This window comes from Electrona antarctica (assembly GCF_951216825.1).
Source record: "Electrona antarctica genome assembly, chromosome: 4".
Lineage (NCBI taxonomy): Eukaryota > Metazoa > Chordata > Actinopteri > Myctophiformes > Myctophidae > Electrona > Electrona antarctica.
The window spans coordinates 30410463-30433338 of record NC_136809.1 but is presented as its reverse complement, the minus strand read 5'-3'; the positions used below and the strand labels follow the sequence as shown (position 1 = coordinate 30433338).

General features: G+C 40.5%; 3 protein-coding genes across 4 annotated transcripts in view; 2 read left to right on the top strand and 1 right to left on the bottom strand.

Moving 5' to 3' along the window:
- Positions 1 to 2615: 2615 nt before the first annotated feature.
- On the top strand, positions 2616 to 11120 carry syngr2b (synaptogyrin 2b). The gene is made up of 5 exons (XM_079498189.1): positions 2616 to 2919; positions 7579 to 7816; positions 8653 to 8789; positions 9472 to 10340; positions 10387 to 11120. The coding sequence occupies exons 1-4, from the start codon at positions 2809 to 2811 to the stop codon at positions 9742 to 9744; spliced, it is 759 nt and encodes a 252-aa protein (XP_079354315.1). The 5' UTR covers positions 2616 to 2808; the 3' UTR covers positions 9745 to 10340; positions 10387 to 11120.
- Positions 11121 to 14214: 3094 nt separating this feature from the next.
- On the bottom strand, positions 14215 to 20387 carry tk1 (thymidine kinase 1, soluble). Its single transcript, XM_079500203.1, has 7 exons — positions 20183 to 20387; positions 19989 to 20020; positions 18642 to 18755; positions 18390 to 18483; positions 18198 to 18287; positions 15905 to 16024; positions 14215 to 15013 (listed from the first exon to the last, which is right to left on the bottom strand). Exons 1-7 carry the CDS (start codon positions 20246 to 20248, stop codon positions 14834 to 14836), a joined length of 696 nt encoding a protein of 231 aa, XP_079356329.1. The 5' UTR covers positions 20249 to 20387; the 3' UTR covers positions 14215 to 14833.
- Positions 20388 to 20544: 157 nt separating this feature from the next.
- afmid (arylformamidase) overlaps positions 20545 to 22876 on the top strand; it is a 7197-nt gene continuing 4865 nt past the window's right edge. Inside the window, exons 1-3 of one of the 2 annotated variants that reach the window (XM_079500201.1) lie at positions 20545 to 20745; positions 21371 to 21461; positions 22513 to 22617. In XM_079500201.1, coding sequence (XP_079356327.1) covers positions 20734 to 20745; positions 21371 to 21461; positions 22513 to 22617 — 208 coding nt within the window. In that variant the 5' untranslated portion in view covers positions 20545 to 20733. Of the gene's footprint in view, positions 20746 to 21318; positions 21462 to 22512; positions 22618 to 22876 lie in introns of both variants that reach the window. The other variant, XM_079500202.1, reaches the window with a different exon arrangement.

Below are 22876 nucleotides of genomic sequence, written 5' to 3'. Positions count from 1 at the left end.
ACATTAGTTTAGGAATAAATAAGACAGCATACTTTCTAATTGACCAGTATAATGAGAAGACTAGTGAAGAAGGAATGTGTAAATCTCTGATGTCTAAACTTACCTCTGTTTATTCTCATCCTCCTTTCAGGGTGGTGTTCGGGCAAATGGGTTCCCTCTGGGTACAGGCACCCCTTTTATAGTTCCGGGAGGGTGACACCAAGTGGGAGATGGATAGAAGGGGAGACTGGGAGGGACTATAATGAATGTAATCATGTATGGGTTGTGTATATATTTCTATGCTAAATGCTAACTGTGAATAGGTATTGAGGGTGCATATATATGTAGTAGGTTTATGTAAAATGGCATTGTGTGATTCTAGAGTGGGGAATATTGTTATTGTTACCTGGGGAATGGTATGGACCAACCAGGTAATGGGTCCCCACCCTATAAAAGGGAGTCAGTTGTTTCTAACCCAGATGATGACAGGTTGCATTGTATTTGACTGTCAAAGTGATTGAGAAAAATGGAAGAAATAAAGCCTTATTGAAGGTGCCCTGGACTGGTCGCTACTCATTTATCGCCTAGGCCGCTCGGCACTCTTACATGGGGACAGTGGCACCCAGGACCGAAACTGGTGTCCACCCCCTGGCACTTTTAATCATATTCCATCGTTCAAGGGCCTTTGGATAGAGATCGCCGAAAAGTTGGCGGAGGAACGTCGCCCGAAAAGATAAAAATAATTCATATTTTCGGGCGATAACGGGCGATTGGGCTATGTCGGCCGATGCTCGCCCGCTGTTAAAACGCACCGTGTCTGTGACTGTGACCAGCTGATGGTCGTTTACTGGCCTACCGGCATGTGCACTTAAGCCCCTCCAACTGATCCAAAATGCCGCAGCCCGCTTGGTCTTCAACCAGCCAAAATTCTCACACGTCACCCCCCTTCTCCGCTCCCTCCATTGGCTCCCGGTCGCTGCCCGCACAGAATACAAAACTCTGATGCTGGCATTCAAAGCAACCAAAGGCATGGCCCCCCCATATCTCACAAGTATGATCGTACCCTACAAACCCTCCCGCGCACTCAGATCAGCCAACGCAGGGAAGCTGGAGGTACCTTCACTAAAAACGCCGGGACAACGCTCCACACGTCCCAAACTCTTCTCCCTTCTGGCTCCAAAACTATGGAATGCACTTCCCATCACAGTCAGAACTGCAGCCTCACTCCCAATCTTCCGCCGTAGTCTGAAAACCCACCTCTTCAGACTCCACCATGGCCCGTAGCACTTGCCCTAGCCTAGCCCCTTAGATAGCACATTATGTAGACTTAGATAGTATTTTAAACAGACTTATAGCGTGTTACGTAGACAGCTCTAGAATTGCACTTTATGTAGTCATAGCACTTTATAGTACACATGTATAATATATTATATAGTATAGTATGTATAGTTTACATAGATACTCCACTGTTACGTTCTTAGTTTACGCATGATTCATGATAACTACTTTTTATATATGTGATGTATGCCATGCTTTTGTTATTGCTTAATGTAAATCGCTCTGGATTAAGAGCATCTGCTAAATGCCTAAATTGTAAATTGTTGACGCTATTGATGCATCAAGGTCAAGGAAGGCAATTATGTTTCTGCATTGTCAAATAGGTCTAAATCTATTCTAAGATAGCATCTTAAATAAATGTTGTGAAAATGTGTTTGAAAAGTTTTAATACAAATAGTTCCAATGGCATCTAAATTTAAGGTTGCAGATATGCTTACTGCAAATATTGTTGCGAGGATGAGGGGGTACATGGAAACAATTCTTCCACCCAAGGGGTACCTGGGCCAAAAAAGTTTGGGAACCCCTGACCGAAGGATCATAAAAAACGCCCCCTTTTTTTTTTTAGCTTAGATTGACTGGCCTAGGGAGTGAAATCAGCCTGTCTCTCTCTACTCTCTGTGTTGTGTGTGTGTGTGTGCGCGCGTGTGTGTGTGCGTGTGCGTGCGCGCGCGCGCGTGTGTGTGTGTGTGTGTGCGCGTGCGTGTGAGTGAGTGAGAGAGAGTTAGAGACAAATTTAGGCTATGTTGTTCCGCCCTGTGCTTCCACCTGGTGGTCCCTCGCATTAGTACCGGTATTATTTCCGTTTCTATTTAAAATAAATGTTAATCGTGCACGCTCACGCATCGCTTAATACGAACGAATAGCACAGTAGCAAGAAAGAACACAACACAGCTCTGCAAGATTCATACGTACGACGTACCGTATTCGTAAACTTTCAAATGGCAACTTTGTCATATACGGCCCTGGGTGAACTCAGAGCCTTGAACCGTGAACCCAGAGGGTGAACCGTGACTATCAGAACGAGACCGGAAAAATCTGCAAAATATAAGCATGGCATGCTACCAGTTTGTTTCTTTGGGTAAGTCAATGGTAGAGATGAGGAATTGTATAAAAAAAATGGCACTGTTTAATGTTTTTGTTTAATAATGTGTGTAATAAAAACATCTGTGTATACATTTTACTGTCTTGGGTGAGTGATACAGATATATATTTGTATTAAACACTTCGTGGAAATGAGTTTTATTTTGACATCCATTGCCGGAAGCTTTCTTTTTTTGTATCGTGGTTGTTTTCACGTTTCGACTCGAGTAGGCTGTTTTACAGAGGCGTTTTCATTCACGGGTGCACCAGCAGCACCTCCTCGCCTCGCCTTCGCAGTCGCGGAGGCTCGCTGGGGAAAGCAAGTCATATTAAAAGTAAAACCGGTGGATGCGTGGCTACCGCAGAGGAACGGACGGGTGTATAGTGAATAAATAAACTTCTCGGAGAGACATGGAGGAGACGGGCGGTGCGAGTGCTTACGGTGCGTCGCTCGCAGGAGGAGGCTTTGACCTGCATAAGTTTATCCGACAACCGCAAACCATCGTTCGGCTGCTGAGCTGGGTGAGTTGACGAGTCATGAAGGAGCGTCAATTACACAATATTATACTGGTCAAAGTTTGAAGGGACCACGCACTGATCCGTATTTGTTTTAACAAACGTCGACATGAAAGATAAAGTCACAACATAGATAGATAGCCGGTACTTTTTAGAAACATGTTAGGGAACAGACGCGCTGCACGCGAGTTGGTCTTAAATCAACAGGTGGTGCGCGCACAGGCACAGACTTGTTGAAAGTGAAACGCAGACTCCGGAATCTCGTGTTTATCGGCTGTATTTTACCAACAATTCCTGTTCTGTTATGTTTTTATTTAGTTAGCAGGCCAGGGTCTTATTAACCATCATGTTTTTATTCATTAAGAGGCTGCTAACCAATTCGTCATATTCTGTAGTATTTTATTCAGTACACAAACAACTAGTCCTGTTCCGCAATGTTTTTATATTGAGTAACGGGCTGCTAATATTTCACCCCCGCGGTGTCGTGTTGCGTGCAGCTGGCGTGTCACCATGCAGGCTGCAGTGACAGCACAGCACGGCACAACACACTACACACACCGCCACACAACCAGAGAATGAGTAGCCTTAGCCAATAACTACTGCTGCATTAACTCTGAAACTGGAAATAAATGACTACAGACTTAGTTATCTGACTCGTAAGATTTAATCATAATTGGCTCGATTACAGTCTGATTACAGTGACTAGGCTCGATACAAAGGATTTTATTTTCGTTCGCTACGGCTCAAAAAACTAACAAACGTTCTGCTATGATAACATGGTATGAGTGATGATATGAATATGACCTTTAAAACGCCAAACTCTGTAGGCTAGGCTACTGTCGTTTGTCTAACGACTCGGGGAGCTACAGACAGTGTCCATTAACAATTTGAACAAATAGTAGAGTTGAGGCAAGAATTACAACCACCCACCATCCGTGACCCACCCACGTATGTATGTGTGTGTGTGTGTGTGTGTGTGTGTGTGTGTGTGTTAGTTAGTATATTCTTATCTAGATTGAAAAGGTACTGCATATTGCAGTGAAAGTCTTGGGTGTTGTCAGTTGTTGCTAGGCAGGTCAGATTTATTATAGGACAGATTTGTATCTGGGAAGTATTTAACTCTGAAAGTACATGTGAATTTTTACACTTTCACAGATCAATTAACACAAATGATGTTGCTGTGTAGAATGTGAATAATAACAATTACAATAGAGGTAACAATAGAGGGTATGCATGTGACATCATCACACCCAGAAGTTATGCAGGAAAGCCTACTGAGTGGCAAAAAATAGTTTCTGGCCTTGACAGCCCATACATCCACACAGAAAAGTCATACAGTATCTGATTGCATTAAACAACATTAAACTCACTTTGCCACTCACTTTATGCATGTGCATACCCTCTATACATCTGTATGTTATAACAGTTAAAAGCAGCGTTTCCAAAGTGCTTTACATCAGAAGACCATATCAGAATACACTATTGGCAAGTATAAAGTACATGCAGGAGAAGGTTTTCTAAGACCTGTGATGCAGGGATTGCCCAACCTTAAAGGATCAACATGTACGTAGGACTACTGACAGTGCATGACAGACATTTCAGAGCATGTCTTCATACAGAGTAGACTATACTGCATGTTGTTTACAGAGCGTCAGAGTGGCCATTGAGAGAGAAATAAATTGTTAACTTGGGCGCTCAAATTAGTATATTGAGCGCTCAAGTTATATAATAATGAGTGCTAGTTAGTAAGTTACTAACTTAAGCACTCCAGATACTAACATGAGCGCTCAAGTTAATAATTAAAAACAAAAACAAAATCTCTCTCAATGGCCACATGTGGCTCCGTACATGTTTGATAAAATGTGGTAGACAAAACAAAACAAATGTGATTAGAGTCTGGATCACACTTGGCACAGATCACACTTTTTGTATCAATATGGGCTTATTCTTACATTCATGAACTACTCAATTGATTCATGCTTTCATCAACACATTTGTAAACAAAAAACATTTCAGTACATTAATGTAGAATTTAACATTTATGCAGTATTTTTAAACAATTAATATACACCATCTGTTTCATAAGAAAGAATATGTCCAGGATCTCTGGCCTTATAGTTTGTAAATACAGAATTACATTATGCCAGAATAACCTAAGTGTGGCACTCGGTGCCGCGCTATGAGCTTGTAGATCTGCTATTTTTCAATAGCTAAAGTATAACATAATACTTAAAACACCAAAAGAGGTTCCCGCCCAAAATGGGTTAACATGTAAATACTAGAGAGAGAGGAGAGCACCCTGGACATAATCTGACCTTGGTTGCCATAGTGCATGTGTGTGCGTGAGCGCATACAAGAATGAGTGTCAGTAGTAAATGGGGCAGGGGATGATGGGAAAGTAAAATGATACCTGTTGTCCCACTGCTTTGCCCAGCTGGTGAATGTGTGACACTATATATGCCCACCATGTGGGGCAGTTTACCTCAACTGGTGGCAAACAAGAAGGATTTGTTCATAGCTTTGAATGGGAGGCACCGTGAAGCTTGAATAATATCAAAGTATCAATATTGTTGGTGTTATTATTCCATTATGAAAAGTTTTTCATACACAAATTAAATGTGTGATTTCTATAAGTCTTTTTGATTTGAAATTGGAACCCCAGCACAATAGCAGAAGGCATTTGTTCGGCTATATATTTTTGTTTCTGGAAATTAATCAAATGGCTATTCAAATATACAGTAGCCTAACCTTCCCTCAACTAACTAATTTGTGCTTAAAGGAAAACTTTGCAGATTATATGCATTACGTATGCTGGTTAATGTGAAACTACATGTTTTGGATGACCTAGTTTTGTGATATTAACATTTTGAGGAGAAATACACAGGTGACATGTGGTATTTTTTCCACACTTTTCCTTTAAGAATCACCCAGTACTGTAGCCAACTGTTGACCTAATAACTCAGATGAGATTATATTGTACTTTATTGTCATTTTAGCACCCTATAAGGACCATACAAATACTGGTTATGTGCTGTGGCACTGCTGGCAGACACACTTTTCCCTTTCAATTAAATTTGTGTATTTCAATCTAGGAGAGTGTTTCATCAGTTTACCACACAGTGTCAACCACTTTGCACAATAACAGTATACTAACTATAAACCTTACGCGGAAAAATAAAAAAATAAACATTTACCAAACCAAACAGCTGTCAATGCTTTGGAAAGCGGAATTTGGTAATTGGTTGTTGGAGTAACTGTCCCATAATGAAAATCCATACCTGCTGACTCATTGCAAGTGGCTCCTGATAGAGCAGCAGCAAAATAACTGAAGCGTAACAATACATGGGCCATGATCCCTCGTGCATCTATTTATCTAGAGCCATTAGTGTGGCAACAGCAGTCAAATCCACACGACTTGCATAGCACAATCATTGTTCCTGGCAGAAGAATTTCACTTATCGTTTTTGCAGTTTTCCACACTCACACTCTCTGTATTTCCATGAATTGTTTTTTCCCCCCCTACCCCCTCTCTACTTTCCATCTTGTCAACAGAAAATCTAGAAATCCCCCCCATTCGGACCCCACAATGGTCTCTCTCTCTCTCCCCCCCCCCCCCCTCCCTCTCTATCTATCAAGGAGATATTCATGATTGTCAATGACATGGTTTTTCTCCATTTCTCAGCTCTCAGACAATCCTCCCTCGCCTCTGTCTTCATATAGGTGGAATTAAAAGGCCTATCTGTTCCTCTGTCCTCTCTCGCCCCACATCCCTCCTCTCCCTGGCAATTCCACTCTCTTTCTACTGCTTTCTTTCTCTCCTGCCGCTAATCCCTCTTCTTTCCCCTCCACCCCCTGCATACCCACCCTTTTTCTCCTCTCTCACTAACCAGTAGTGTCATAATGAATGTAGTTTGGAGAGCTGGTGGCGTCTTTCTCTTGTCACATGGCAGGCAGCTGCACTGAGAACTAGGTCACATGGTTTAGTAGGGAAGCAGTGCAGACAGACACACCACAGGCAGGCCAACAGTAGCTCTTCACACCTCAATATCAGACTGAGAAAAAAAGTATTACCCAATACCCAGCTCGTCATGTATTTCAAATGACAACATACCCTTTAAATTAGGGCTGGGAAATATATTGATATCACATCAACATAAACATCGTGATACGAGACAAGTTATTGCTGGAATTTTGGATAACGTAAAATTAGTATTGTCTTGTCTTGGTTTTAATCACAATCATTTTAGAAATGTTTTGGAAATTATAATAAAATCCCCACAATACAATACTCATACAATATGATCATTACAATATCGATATCAAGGAATTTGGTCCAAAATATGGTGATTTATTTTTGTCCATAATTGCCCAACCGTATTTTAAAGACTGTATCTAGCAGTCTATCTAATTAGAATAAAAACATACACTTGTGTTCTTTTTGCTATTGGGCTAGTTGTTTTATGTGCTAAAAGTGTACATTTGAGATGTATTTTTCCATGCAGTGAGTGAATGTAATCACTACTTCTGGTTTCCTACTCGCAGAAGCAACTATAAAGATGATTAACAATGACATCCCAGGGTTCTACCAAAGCTCAACATTTCTTTAATAAAGTTTGTTTCTTGTCAACTTACAACTTACATCTTGCCCTCTTCTTTCTCCTTTAGATCTTTTCCATCGTAGTGTTTGCCTCCATAACCACAGAGGGCTATGTGAACCCAATTACCAGTGCCCAGGCCAAGTGTATCTTTAACCAGAATGACTCTGCGTGCCACTATGCAGTGGGCATTGGAGTCATTGCCTTTCTGGCCTGTGTGGGGTTCCTGCTGCTGGATGCTTACCTCCCACTGATGAGCAATGCACAAGAGAGGAAGTATGCAGTCATGGCTGACTTGGGCTTCTCAGGTGAGCTCAAACGGGTATTTCAACCAACAAAATGACAGTGATAGGTCTTTTACTTATGTCTGCTGTAGAATAGTGAATTGAAACTGTCCGTGTTAATCCAAGTGGCAAAACATAAATGGGGTCTCTCTTGTATTTATAGAATCGTCTAACCGTCAGAGTGAAATGAGCTCAGTCAGCTCACTGTATTGTCAGTCCAGTCTTTACAAAGGAACTCCAGCAGTAAAAAGCAGAGGCAGAGGGTGTCTGATAAAAACACAATAAACAAATGTGGGGAATCAGTTTTTCTATTCAAAATTGAATGTGGTTAGAGGTATGCGTCATCATGATGTATACCTGCAAATTTGTTCCTAACATTTCCGTGTAGAGATCACTTTACCCATCGACTTAGGGAGGCTTAATGAGATAAAAAATGATTTCGATTTTCCTTATTATAACTATATATTCATACGCAAGTCCACAGGACCGAGTTTACATACAGAGGCTCCCAGGCTAGCGCAGTTGAATGCAGACAGATGTGTCATTTGACTGCTATACAGTAACACGTGTAATTCATATTCCACATTATTCAGACATTAGTTGGTCTGAGGGGTGGAGCATGGGGAGGCACTTGTATGTGACTACTATTCAACAGATGGCTATGTTAGCACTATCACTTCAAGTGTTGGCCATGGTATCGTAGGGAAGGGAGGGACAAACAGATGTCGTCCTGTATTATGTCCGTTGATACTGCGTGCATGTGTCTGTACGTGCCATTATTGTGGCAGTATGGCTTTGAACCTGTTTTTCTAGCAGTTGGCTGTAATTTGATCTATGAATGAAACCTGTGTGTGTTCTAGGGGTGTGGACCTTCCTATGGTTTGTCTGTTTCTGTCTGTTGGCCACCATGTGGGGGCGAACGCATGACGTCAGAGGAATCCCAGAGGATGCTGCACGGGCCACCGTGGCATTCTCATTCTTCTCTATCGCCACCTGGGTGAGGAGGACAGCTACTACACCCTACACTGACCCATTCAACAGCTCCTTTTTGAGGGGTTCTAGCCCCTCCTATATACAGCTTTTGTCCTCACACCTCTCAATATTTGCCATTGACAATGAAAGGAGAAATTAGAGACAAAACATTAAACGCCATTGAAGGGAACATTTACGTCATCTCATATGTAGACGAGCAAATCGGCGAACCAATCACATGTCGGTGGGAGCGCTTGGCCAATAAGGGTGCTTAAGCGCTTGGCCAGAAGATATCAAAGCTCTACTGATTGGCCAGTATGAGATGATGCATGATGATGTACGATGACAAGAGCGCCCTCACTTCACGCGGGTGTGATTTGTTTTATTTGTATCATTTAAACTTTTTTACTAGAAGTTACAGAGAGCGCAGTTGGCAAGTCATGAACTGGTTTTGACCTTGTAAGTAGGTCTTGTGCTACTACGTTTAATGCCATTTCGACCATTAACTGTAATGAATGGGACGTTTTCAGTGCAACAAGACGTACAGCAGCCAGTTAGTGTACTTCCTCAATGAACGGATAAATAGATACAGATGTACCTGTCTCGTTTCACCACTGAATTGTTCAGTAAATCAAAATTCAAAAAGCAGAAAACCCATCATCTTTGCGTTTTTGCTGATTTGCCTCTTCTTACTCTCCTGTATCCAGGGAATCCTGACCTACTTCGCTTTGGGACGGTATCGTCGAGGTATGGATGAGGTTGCTGTGCCAACCTTCGCCGAGCCCCCACAACCAGATCACCTCCATACCCCATACCCCGCAACCTATGCCCCCACCTCCTACACCCCCCCAACCCCCTACACTCCCACCACTTACTCAGCCTACCCGTCCAGCGGTGGGCCAGATGTCTACCAACAACCTCCCTTCACCTCAAACCCTCAACCCCTGGGAGATGGAGGCTACCAGCCCCCCAGCTATTGAGTCCGTGGGACTGGGTGGAGGGGTCACTGATTAGGTGTTCCAAGTCACCTGTTGATAGTCACTGCAACTGCTTGGCACACAATGACAGAGTGGATGTGTATGCTCATCCAGGTCAGGACCACACAATTTGTGGAGTTTAGTTGTATATCATGATTCTGAGTTTTGACAAAAGATTCATAACATTGGGCATATTTGCAATATATTTATTTAATTTAGAATGGCCACTGAGGATGACAATTGCATGTTTAGATAAAATACAAAAATGCCCTACAAAATAATTTCCCTCACTAGTCTAAAGTCTAATGATAAATCATGACTAAGACTTAATGTGGTATTTGACTAAATTAATCCAGTTTATTCATTTTGCAATAATGGTGAAAATGTTCATTAGCAAGTTAGTAACTGCAATTATTTATTATATTATTATTATTTATCACTATTATTGTAATATACAGTATAGATAACTCATAATCAAGTGATTATCAATGATAATCAGTAGCCAAAGTGGTGCAGCCTTGATTCAGTTGTGAGATCTGAGTGTGATCAGTGAGACTTGGAAAACCGGTATTAAATTGTTAAACAGTTAAGGTTTAACAGTTTAACAGAAATGATATACGTGACCCCCTTGACAACACTGTCAAGGGGGTCACGTATATCATTTCTGATCTTGAACACATCAGCCTGATGGTTGAGATCAGTGTTGGAAGATTTGTAAATCTGAAATTAGTGTGTGTCAAATTAAAAAAATTACCTCAAACATACTAATTGGGAAGACATAAACAGAATGTCGGCGGTCAAAGGTCCCGCAATGTGAGATCACTGAAAGTATCAGTCAATAAGTGCTCTTGTGGAAGTGGCCAGCACTTAATTTGTGTTCCTTTATTCTCCGTTCTGGACATTGAACTCTGGTGCCTTTGTTGCAGAAGAAGAATGTGTATCTGTACATAGATGTTCACTATGCAAAGCTACCATTTTTAATGGTTCCATGTGCCTGTGTTTATTTTTTTTTAGTTTGTGTTCTTTGTTTTATGTTCTTTGTGTTTAAGAGAACTTATGAGCACAATGCTTATTAGAGTGAATATGATTTTTATTTAATGCAGCAATACCTTGAGACACTTGACTGTGAGACTACTAGGAACAGCAAACTATGAAACCAGCCTAATGCCCTCCTACACATAGACACTCTCAGTTTGAGGAAGTGTTTGTGGCCTTACATGTTATCTGTAGAAATTTCATTTCTTAGCTCAATTTCTCAGATTACCTGATACCTATAGGGTAAGAAGAAAGATAATACACAGAAAGTAAGTTGTTCACCCTCATAGCAGATTTTATTATTGGGTATGTTTTTCTCAATAAAATAAAAACCCAGCAAAGTCCACCTACTCTCCTTTTGATAAAGCTTTTTGCCCAGATATTGCAATATCCAGTACTCGGGGAACTGACGATAAGTAATGGCATGTTTGAACCTACAAAGTCCTGACAATACTGGAGGTAGAGGTATTTAGTGCTATTTAGATAAGTGTAGTTAGTAATTGATTGACTTCATGCTGTGGCCCACCAGGTTTGCCCCTCATACTAAACAGTAACTTCATGGATAACGGATAGATTGTCCTGTATAAGAAAGGCCACAAGTTGTGTGGCCCTCAGTCCCAGGGCCACACAATTTCTGCTGACTGTCTTGTTAATTTGGTCCAGATATCTATATATATATATATATATATATATATATATATTTGTTTAAAAACTGATCATTTTAGAATCGCAGGTGTATGCAGTAGCCTGACCATTATACACTGTATAAGGATGTCGGCCAAATACCTTTAATGGAAATGTAATTTAGACAATGTGTATATATGCCAATGGCAGATGGCTTAAACACCGTAGCCATTTAGTATGATCAGGATAAAAACCTGTTCTCTGTGTAGGTTGTATTCACTGTCTGTACAGCGGATTTCAATGAAGAGATAACGGTCGAATGGGGTGGTCTGTACATGGGCAAAGTGCACTAATAAGGAATAAAGTTAAAAAGAGATTACTTCTCTTTTTCCCATAATATTGGTGCAGATAGCATAACATTTTGGGGCATTTAAAGATATGGTGTTTGGCGACATAGGATCAATAGTCATGATGTTTGTCACGGTTGAATCGTAGCTTGCCTTTTTGACTCGTATACATTTTGATACCGTATGTACTGCCTATTGTGCCATATTATTTGAGCCATTTTTTCCATCAGCAATGGTTTCCATTTAGCCAAATGTTGTATTCTATCTAATATGCCCTCAATATCATCAATTTGTTACAACAACAAAACTTTAATGTGTTGCGTTAAGGATTTGGGTGGTGCTATAGTTTGAGGTGTGCTGTTAGGCCACAGGCTTGGTTTAATTCCCTTAGTATGCATCATCAACTACCCTCTTGTCTTGTCCATCAGTAAAGCACAGCCCTTACCCATAAGTTGATCTAGTGAAGCGCATTGGCTAAATACCTAAAATGTAACGTAATGTAATTTTTTGCTTACTACTGTAAATGGAGCAAGTGGTGAAAATGAGATTTGCTGATTGTGATTGATGTTGCGTACGATTGCGTAGTAAATCAGTACATTTGAGTCTTGTCGATTTTTGTTTGATCTCGATTTTGCCTGTTGTATTTATGAATTTTTAACTTGAATTGCATTTATTTAATTCAGGCTCTCGCTGCAGATCTGAGCGTTGTGAATCAGACAGGATTTGTACAGTGAATGTTTTAATTTAAAAGGGTGGTATCTGCATAGATTTGACTCAAAATGAGTGGAATTGCACTTATTGTGTTCTGTAACTGATGTCTACATGCACAAAAATCTGTTTCATCAAGTGCATACGGTACCATTACAGTGCTTTGATGGAAAGTTGTGATGTTATACCATTTTGTGAGTTGCCATTCCATGTCATTGATTGTGAATAGCACAATAACACCCATTTTAACAGCCCTGTCCTTGAGTCATGGAATAAAAGTATACACAGAATAGTCTTAGTCTTATTGACTAGAAAAAGTGCCCCTCGAGTCGGGGGACAGGTCTACTCTTCACCAGGGCAGGTCAGGTTGTGGCCTCCTGGTGGCGCTATAATAAGCCAATGTGAAAAGGGTGCCATTTCTTATGCCTTGGATGGCAATTGGATGATTTGAGGCATTTTGTTCCCAAAATGTGTTTTGCAAAAATCCACCTGTTGGTGGCGCTATAACAGGCCAATGTGAAAAGGGTGGGATATATTCCTCAGCCTAGTAGGAACGTCTGTGAAAGATTTCATGTAAATTGCACGCGTTCATGATTTGAGGCTTTTTGTTCAAACTGGGCCAATCCTGTAAACTTTGAAAGCCAATGTTAGCCAATCAGGATGGAATATGAAATATCGGACAGATCTGTCTTGAGTACATGACTATAGAGATACTGTGTAACGATTTGCAGGATGTTTGGACAAAATATGGAGGCGTAATATCATTTTTTGTTTTTTTACAAAAGTCGGCCTCCTGGTGGCGCTATAACAGGCCGCTCTGGAAATTTTGAGGCAGAGGTTCTATCTAGGGAGTGTGTGTGCAAAGTTTGGCATCGACTGGGTTAACGGTGCCGGAGATTAGCTGTAGACGGACGGACGGACGGAGTGCAAAACATACTCTTTCCCCATGCCTTCGGCCTGGTGGAGACAATAAGTGAGATCAACCAGCTGTTGCTCAGGAGGTAGAATTGCCATCTTGGAATCTGAACTGAAGGCCGGTTCAATCCCTGTCTCTACAAGGCTTCGTATTGAAGTCCATGAGCAAGTCCCCGAGCCCCACATTGCTGTTTGCACTTACTTGGACCAGCTCGCCGTTTCTAATATAAATGCAGATATGTATTTTCCTCTTAGGGATAACTACAAATACCCTTTATGCACACACTAGAGACAATAGAAAAGGAGAAGCCATGAGCACTCTTGATAGTAATGTGCCAACTTGAAACCCAATAACATACCTATTACCTACTGCCAAACTTTTGCTTAAACATAGAAACCAAGTTTCAGCACTGCTGCTTATCCTACAGTACATAGCACAAGGGCTACATGTGTACATAGCCCCAATATGTTCCCTATATGTTCTGTAGCTCCGAGCTAGGGACTGAGGGAACATATTGGGGCTACATGTGTACATAGCTACAGAAGTGGTATATGGTAAATATATAATATTATATGTGTTTAGGCCCAATTTATGCTTCATCACATTGAAATGTTGCTCACCAAAGTAAGTAAACAATCAAAAGAACAAACCAGGCTTTAAAATTAGCTGTAGAACTGGTCTGTCATTAAACAGGCCATCTTGGTCCTCCAATGTGACTGGCTGCATTGAATTACATGACGCAAACACTGACATTGCATACAAGGATGAATGAAGCATACATTACAAACATGGTATTCTTATGCTGCTTTGGACACACACACACACACACACACACACACACAATTCTCATAAAATTATTTATTTACAGGTCATAATTACATAATTTTAAAGTAAACAGAACATTAAAGGAATCACATTTTAAGAACAAAATAAAATTGCCGTTGCCGATAAAACAAATATTAAATCTGATGGATATCACTGCCTGTATTTGTCTCTGCAATTGGGTGGTACAAGTTTCACCAATGTCATTACATTTTAAGCATAGGTAAATAACAAAGGCCCAGGTTTCATAAAACCAGGATTACAATTATACCCATAGCTTAGAGAGGTCTAGTAGTAATGGCTGCCAATTCCAACTGCAGCCAAAACCTGTCAAGTCAAATGCCTAAATAAAATGGTGACATAAACAACACACATACGTCTCTCTACATTTAGTGTAAACTTTACACTGCCTTGTTCTTTTCCTTTGTGTGGTTAAACTGTCTAGGTATAGAATGTTTCTATACCAGAATGGCTTCTACCGACAGTCATTTTCTATTGTAAGAATTACCCCATAGCTCCATAGCTTGTGTTAAGTAACCACAATACATTACACACAATACATTACACAAATGTCTACTGTATATACACTAGATGACTGTCCTCAATTGCCCAAATCAAATCTTTGACTGCATCAGTCCGTTCAGAGCTGTAGGGTGGAGAAGAGCCTCCTGGGAACACCAGAGTCTAGCTGTTTTGTTGTTGTGAGTGCTTGTGGTGGAGTCTCCTCCTTCATGGGGGAACAGTTCTCTTTGTTCATCAGCCCTCCGTAACACTTCCGACATACTGCCTGGTACTTATCTGCTCCACCGATCACCTCTACCTATGACAACAGTAATAAAACCATGTTGAAAATTACACACACACACACACACACACACACACACTCACACACTCTTCAAAGTCGGCGCTCGTAGCCTCGTAAAGGCAGTGACGTCCCTTAAAAGTGACAGGTTCTCTGTCTGCCGTCTCCCCTCTACTCTGTTAACATTATGGGTAACTCATTCAAGTGGTAAATTAAATGTGAAATACATTCTCTATTGAGAAAACAACAATATATGTTGACAAAGACACTTCATACATTTGGAAACATAATTTTATTCAAATCAATATCGGTAGTCTTCAGTTCATTTCGTATTATTTTAAAAGTAGGCTAACTACAGTTGAATTTCAATGGACTTCTACGGCCCCTAGTACCTCCCCCTTCACATTCAATAGATCCTGTGATCTTTTGTGGCCAGATGTAAGTTCCTGGGGTCTAGTAGAACTATAGTAAATATAAAGAAATCACCGTACATTTTTCATCTCACAAAACTCCCTAGCATGGCCCTATTGGGTCCCTAAACCCTTACCTTAAGTTGTACCATACAGAAACAATCTATATCAGTCACCGTTTTATGTTTGCCATTTGCAGAATGCAGAAAAGTGACACCAGCCATTGACTGTTTATAAACTCACCTGCACATTGCCGGCTGACTGACACAAATTATGAAATATTAAAATGAGCTAAATAAAAGCGAAACAAAAAGCTCATAATACTCATATTGAGTCCATAGACTAGTTTGTCCTTCATATTACATGAAACCTGTTCCAATTGACCTGATTTTAACAACACACACTAAAGTACTACAGAACTTTAGTTCATCATCACGCCCTCTCTGCCTCCTCCATCATCTCATTCACCCCACTCCTTCTCAAGCTTCACTCCACTCACCTCCTGCTCAGCTCCCAGTCTCTTTGTGTAGGAAGCCTCTTTGAAACACTGCATACAGACAGCATTAAGCTTCACCACGCTCTCAGCCAGAGGAACCAGGCTCAGGATATTGCCAAATGGCTGAGGAAGGACAAAAAGAATAAGGTTAGGCTACATGCAAGCTAGGTGCCAGAATTACATTTCACAAGTAGTTTAAGTTTTTTTGCATGCCTGACATCATAAGAATTTAAATTGAAATGAAATTGAAACAAGCTCTCATGGCATTTTGCGTCAGCATTATTGTATAACTGTACCTCTGTACTTTTTGCAAATTAAAGTATTCAATCTATCAGTTCCCCTATCCTTTGGCACTGGTAATGGATTATGATAGTTAGGGCTACTAAACCACAAGCCTAAGATGTATCATTTGTACTACTAAGAGGCTGTGAACTGGTTGTATGATTATTATTAACACCATCTATGTGTGCAGATGATTTGGCTATTTATTTTTCCTGGTTAAAGTTTCAGGAGGTTTTACACTATGGTGTTTGTGATATAATATGAAATGTAGCTTACATAACAGTACACATAATCATATTCAAGAGCTTTTTTTTACTAAATCAGTTCAGCACAGCTGAGGTTTGTGTCACTGTCCAAATGACGCTCATTGACACTTGTTAAAGTGCAAGACCACTTTGGTATAAAGGTTTGGGTTGTGTAGTTACCTTGCCATGATGTAACTCTAAATGTAGACAAGAAATCAAAAATAATTGCTCCAGTGATTAGAAATTGATAATTCAAAATATGCTCGCCATTGACTTACATTGTATGCTGAAACGCTCTAATAAATGCTCTCAAAGTCATTATTTTAGTGCCGTAAACAAACACAAACACAAAGTTGATTCAGACAATATAGAACATCACCAAAACTCATACAGTTTTTCATTTATTTATTTATTATTTATTTTATAAAAATGTTAACTTTCTGTTGATTTTACTATTTGAAGATATGGTTCCGGATCCAGTACGGATTTTCTTCAATGGGAAGTTAACCTTTTTTTTTTTCAGTGCCAAAACAGTACAGTTTTGGTGATGTTCCATATTGTGTTTGTTACTTAACGTACTAAAAGAGTGACTTTGAGCTGTTTTAGCGTACAATGTAAGCCAATGAGGAGCATATTTTGAATTATCAATTTCTAATCACTGGAGCAATCATTTTTGATTTCTTGTCGTCCACATTTGGAGTTAAATCAAAAGGGGAAATAACACCCAAAACGAAATAAACACATATCAGTATCGGCTAAATTTATATTTTAAACATCAGTATCGGCCAAGAATTTCCATATCGGCATCCCTACCCTAGTATAATGCTAAGAAGTAAGAACTAGAAGAGTGTTGTCATGACAAAAGGGGAATGCCCTCAACTTTCGAGACCATCTTTCAGATCAAATGTCTGATGATGTCTGATATGACGTGTTGGCATTTTGAGATAACACTCTTTAAAGCATAGCATTGAATCTGCACTCTTCTTACTGGCCCTTTGTGGGCCAAGTTAAAAAGGCAAGCATTCATAAGCTTCATGTTGCCAATAAGGAGTAATGGCTGTATGTTCTGTAATGCAGGAGTGAGGAGTAAACACTTTTCAGGCTCTAATGGGTAACCTGATGTACAAATGTATCTGAATGATTCCCAGAATGCCATATTCATGCTGCTGACAAATCGTGTTGTGCGATACCAGTCATTCCAGTTGAGACATCGGCACAGCTGCATTTTGTAATGTTTTTCTTTTGTTTCTTTTCACTGTTGTAGGCCTATGTGTTTTTATTTTATTTATTTGGAGTCCAAATAAAAAGTTGTTCATTGACCAACAAAAGTACTGTACTGTACATGGACCTCCAGTCACCATTAAACCCATCACCTCTGACATGTCATGCTGTGAAGAGACTTTTAGTTTAAAGTCTTTAATTTCCTGTATAGTGGAGTGAGCCGAGGTTACTAAACAATACACAAGTCCAGAGCACAACTCCCCATTACTGAGACTGAACAGCATACAATAGGTCCTAAAATAATAGACAATGAACTGGCTGTTTTACATCCAACTATGGTTTTTGTTTAGTGACATTACGTACTGCCCCCACAGTCACCTATCCTTCTCCGAACAGTGTTTACTTCCCATACGCGGCGTCTTGTTTTTAGCTATACCCACAGTGGCACTCTGTCTGCTCAAACAGTAGCCGTTTGTGAATCTGAATAGTGAATAGATAACAAGTAGACTATCACATTTTTGCCTCTCATTGACAAAACACACCCCTACCTTTCTTTGGAAGGTTGCATCCAAGGCAGCTACAATGATGGTCTTTCCCATGTTAGCCATCTCTTCACAGAACTCCACTGTGTCAGGGAACTATAAATATAACATTAGATGGATATTGTTCAGTGAATAAATGTTTAGTAGGTCTGTACATGTATTTCTATGGATTAACCAATGACTAAAAGTTATACTCACAAACTGGCCTTCATCAATTCCAATGACGCAGAATTTCAACGCCAGAGAGCGCAAATCTCCCAGGCAGTTAGCAGGTACTGCTTCCATTGTGTTTCTGAACCAAAAGAGCTAATTTAAAAACATTTTGTAACACACACTCACTCATCAAAATAAAATTGAGAAAAACAAGAAAATCACATGTTTTACTTTTAAACCTAAAATGAAAAAAGAGAACACATGCCGTTAGTACCCAGAGTCCCAGACCCAACTTACTTGTCATGTGTGGCCATGCCTTTCTCAGAATAGCGTGTGTCTTTGGCATACTTTATCACAAGGCAGTTATATTGAGCAACTTGGAATCGACGCACTCTCCTCATCAGTTCAGTGCTAAATAAAAATACATTGATTGATTGAAATATTTATTAACAGTTTGCAGAATTACAGTACATTTCAAGCACAAACTCAATACAAAGGCTGTGAGTGGACGACCCAATTAAGCATTACACTTGTTTACAAGAGGGTCCACCATGTTCAATTCATCAAAACATTTAGAGACGTACAAATAGACACTTCTATATAGACAAAGAACAGAACAGGAATTCATCATAATGGAGGTAAAAAGGGAAAAGAAAATATACAGTGAGGGAAAAAGGGGGTGGGGGGCGGTATTCAGATTTTACGGGGGCCAGTTTCGAATTGCAGCCATCCGTAGGTGCCCTTTGAGAGCGGTTTTGAAGGAGTCAAGGGATTCGCATGTCTTAATGACTGTTGGTAGGGCGTTCCACATTTTGGTGGCATAGGAGCGAAAATAATTTAGTCCCTTGTTTGTGCCGAATCTGGGTTGTACATGGTTCGTTGCACTCCCTCTGGTGTTGTGGGTGTGGACTTCGTTAACATTAAGGAAGTATCTAGACAGGTACATGGGTATCTTGGTGGTGTATCGAATCTTGTGGACCAGACCCATTGCAAGATGCTGTACTCTGTCATCGACCCTAAGCCATTCCAGCCTGTCAAAGTGGGCAGGGGTGAGGTGGGTTCGGGGGGTGAGGCCAAGTAGGAGTCTGACCAGTAAAAACACGAGTTTATCAACAACACCATAAGCTAACTGATAATAACAGGATGTGTGATATGAACTCCAGACAGATTGTGATGATAATAAAACTCAACTCTGGGAGGAATCTAGCCCTAGAGCCTAGAATGTCTGATCTTACATACATTTCATGTATTCCAATGAATTGTAGGCTATCACAGACATTCTAGGGCTAGGAGGAAGCAAGTCTCGTTTTCTGGGACAGTTTTAGCAAGCTAAATTGATAGTAAAAACACACTTGGCTAATATCGAACTCTGTAAGTGAACGCCACATAGGTTAGAGAATAGAGTAGTACTGCTTCATTGTGTTTCTGAACCAGTAAAAGAGCTCAGTGAAGCGGCGCCTACAGTGAAGCAGACTGCTTCAATCATATTTGGCGCGACATCTGCTGCTACTGTAAACTAAAGACCATAGCTAGATCTGCGCTTTGTCCGATATTGGTTGCACATTACAAACAGTTAAGAAACTTAACAGATACGGTAGTTATGCAGCTTACATCGGTAATGAGATAAAGAAACAAATAACACACCTTTTCCCAGAAAACATCGGTCCAAAGATAACCTGCAAAATAGGAAACGGTCAATAAAATAGTATGTTTTTGTTTAGCCATTGTTGTAACATATTATTCAAGCGTACCGTATCACATAGCATGGTTATTAACACATAATTGCCGCGAGACAATGAATCATTGTCCACATCATCAACTTTAACAAGTTTACAAACCTGAATTTGTCCTCTGGCTTTCTGTGGGGAATTCGGTAGAATTCTTGGGACACCCAAAAAGTCCATATTAGATAGAACAGTTTAATAAAACTCGATCAAAAAATAAATAAAACAAGCTAATAATAATAACACAACTAACTGTACTTAACACAACTGAAAATCCGCGCCGAAGCTCGCAACTGGACATTTACAGGAAATAGCTTTGTCCAATCGTCACGGAGCCACGTGACAATCGCAACCAATGAGGTGGTACTCTGATCAACAACCAATCAGAACATACTCGAGTTAGGCGCGGGACACAAGTGGGCCGAGGCCCGAGTGGCATAAAAAAGGCAGCAGCTGGAATGGGGTCAAAGTAGCAGATGGAATGTGCTGACATTGGCTAGCCGCTAGTGGCTACTGATTCACACACATGCCAATGTTCTAAAGTTCAGCCTCAGTCAGTCGTCAGTGTGTGTGCCATGTTGTGGACATTTTGTCTCTGCTGCACGTCGGACTCATCCAGCTAAAACAGTAGTGGGGAAAAGTAAAACATTACAGCTTTGGAAGACATGGAGAAGGATGTAAGTACAAATGTGTCCTTATATTGGAAGAAATCTTCACATGTATGTAATATAGAACGACGCCGACTTCGGCGTCGCATTTATGCAAGAGATTGATTGAAATATGTATTAACAGTTTGCAGAATTACAGTACATTTCCAGCACAACTCGATACAAAGACTGTTAACTGTGAGTGGACGACCCAATAAAGCATTACACTTGTTTACAAGAAGGTCCACCTTGTTCAATTCATCAAAAATCACTCAGAATCAAAATAATTGGCATGAACTCTACTCTAGAGTCAACAGGGTAAATGGTCACGTGCTAGTACAGCATAAGATTATATTACTTATTTACTTCCTCAACTCAAGGAAGGATTACACACAAAATATATTGAACAGAAACTCTTGCAAGTTGCTATCTGTTTTGTGGAATTTTGAGCTGTAATTTTACGATTTGAACGCCAGAGAGCGCTGTTCACCACAGCACTGTTTGACACAGATCTGTGACAGCAGCTGCAGCGGCTCGCCTACACATGTTATTTATTTGCCTTGTTTGGATTCTTTGGCATTTGACTGTTGAAATTGGCTTCAGTGAAATACATGGGTAAAAGAAGGACTCTCTGCCTCTCGTCCCCGTCGGACAGGAGCTCGAGAGGCAATACTCCCCAAGTCGGTGGTCACACAGAATGTCTGCAGACGACGTGATCAAAGCGCACGTCGCGGCGCTCAAAGAAGGTTGGTCTTACAATAATTTAATTTAGCCCAAACATTTAGACTCTCGTAGAGGTTTTTTTCGACGAATCTCTCGTTGAGAGATTCGTCAGAATCGAAAAAAACCTCTACGAGAGTCTAAATGTTTGGGCTAAATTTAATTCATGATCAGTCACCAGATATTTAATTTGAACTGGCAGTGGCCGGCAGGAGTCTAGCGTTACTGCCTACTGCTGAGATATGTCAGGGTGTGAAATGAAATGAAATCTATATTTACCCAGGGTATCTGGGCTAAGCTCAAGAACTTGTTTCCAGCCAGGCCCTGCTCATAGAACACATTTCATCGTAGTGGTTGATGCCTTGTTCAAGGGCATTTCAGCGGTGGTAATTTTTTAACGTGTCGGACGGCTGGTTCGAACTGGGAACCTTCCGGTATCTAGACCGCGCCGCTATCCGTTCGGCCACCGCTGCCACTGTGTGTGTATCCCATAGATCTATGGTGTAGCCTACGGACTGGTTAGACTTGTTGTCCGTGTATCCCATTCTGCTGCTACTGACGCACTTTTAATAGAAGGGATGAAGTGCTTGTTATTGGGTTGCAATTGTAGTTGTAGTGTTGGTTGTAAATAGACCAATAAAAGTGTCAGTTAAAATAAGTGTTAATTAAATTGCTTTATAATCTGATAGCAAATGAGCAATCAGAGTGGTGTTCAGAGCTGGACAGTAACTGTCTGTCCAGCTCTTTTGTAAACAGAATCAACAGATTACAGAACGCATATTTAGGTCGGCCTCGGGACACCAATTATATTTAACCAGGAGATAACTCATACAGGATGAACAAGTGGAATTTGAAGTGATGATGATGACACAAAGAAGTGAGCAGACAAAATTGGAACATAACATTGAAGATGATAAATGGATACTCTCTGAATAAGCTATACAGACAGGGAGAGAACCCAGCATATAGAGCTTTCACTATTTAACAAAAGTCAATCACCTGTACTACCTTTTAAGTGTCTAAATGTCAGTATGAGGCTATGAGCGTTTTTGTGTGTTTGTTTGTAACATTATTCAGGTACTGAGCGCGCTCGTGGCTTGGCCCAGACCTTGTTGAATGTACCCTATGGAGAGGGAGAAGGAGAGAAACTGGATGTTTACATACCCAGTACCAATTCACTGGGTGAGTTAAGTCATCCCTTTATTGTACATAAATATGGTTGTTTGTGCACATCGCACTTCAGATGTACTCTGCCTGCCACATGGTTTCTGTAAACATACTTGTACTCATACTTTTGTTTCGAAAGAGAGGTAGTAGGCAAGTAGGGGGTTGCCTTCAATATGGTGCTCCTGGAGTAGCCTAAGATTTAGACTCTTGTAGATGTACAGTATTTATTGTTTCTGACATTTTCAATCTACAAGAGTCTAAGCGAACTCACCCC

Coding starts and splice junctions, on each gene's coding strand:
- syngr2b (XM_079498189.1), top strand. CDS start 2,809: ATGGAGGAGACGGGCGGTGCGAGTGCTTACGGTGCGTCGCTCGCAGGA. Junction 2,920..7,578: donor TCGTTCGGCTGCTGAGCTGG/GTGAGTTGACGA, acceptor TTTCTCCTTTAG/ATCTTTTCCATCGTAGTGTT. Junction 8,790..9,471: donor TCTTCTCTATCGCCACCTGG/GTGAGGAGGACA, acceptor TCCTGTATCCAG/GGAATCCTGACCTACTTCGC.
- tk1 (XM_079500203.1), bottom strand. CDS start 20,248: ATGGACTTTTTGGGTGTCCCAAGAATTCTACCGAATTCCCCACAGAAA. Junction 20,021..20,182: donor AAGCCAGAGGACAAATTCAG/GTTTGTAAACTT, acceptor CCTATTTTGCAG/GTTATCTTTGGACCGATGTT. Junction 18,756..19,988: donor CCGATGTTTTCTGGGAAAAG/GTGTGTTATTTG, acceptor ATTTTTATTTAG/CACTGAACTGATGAGGAGAG.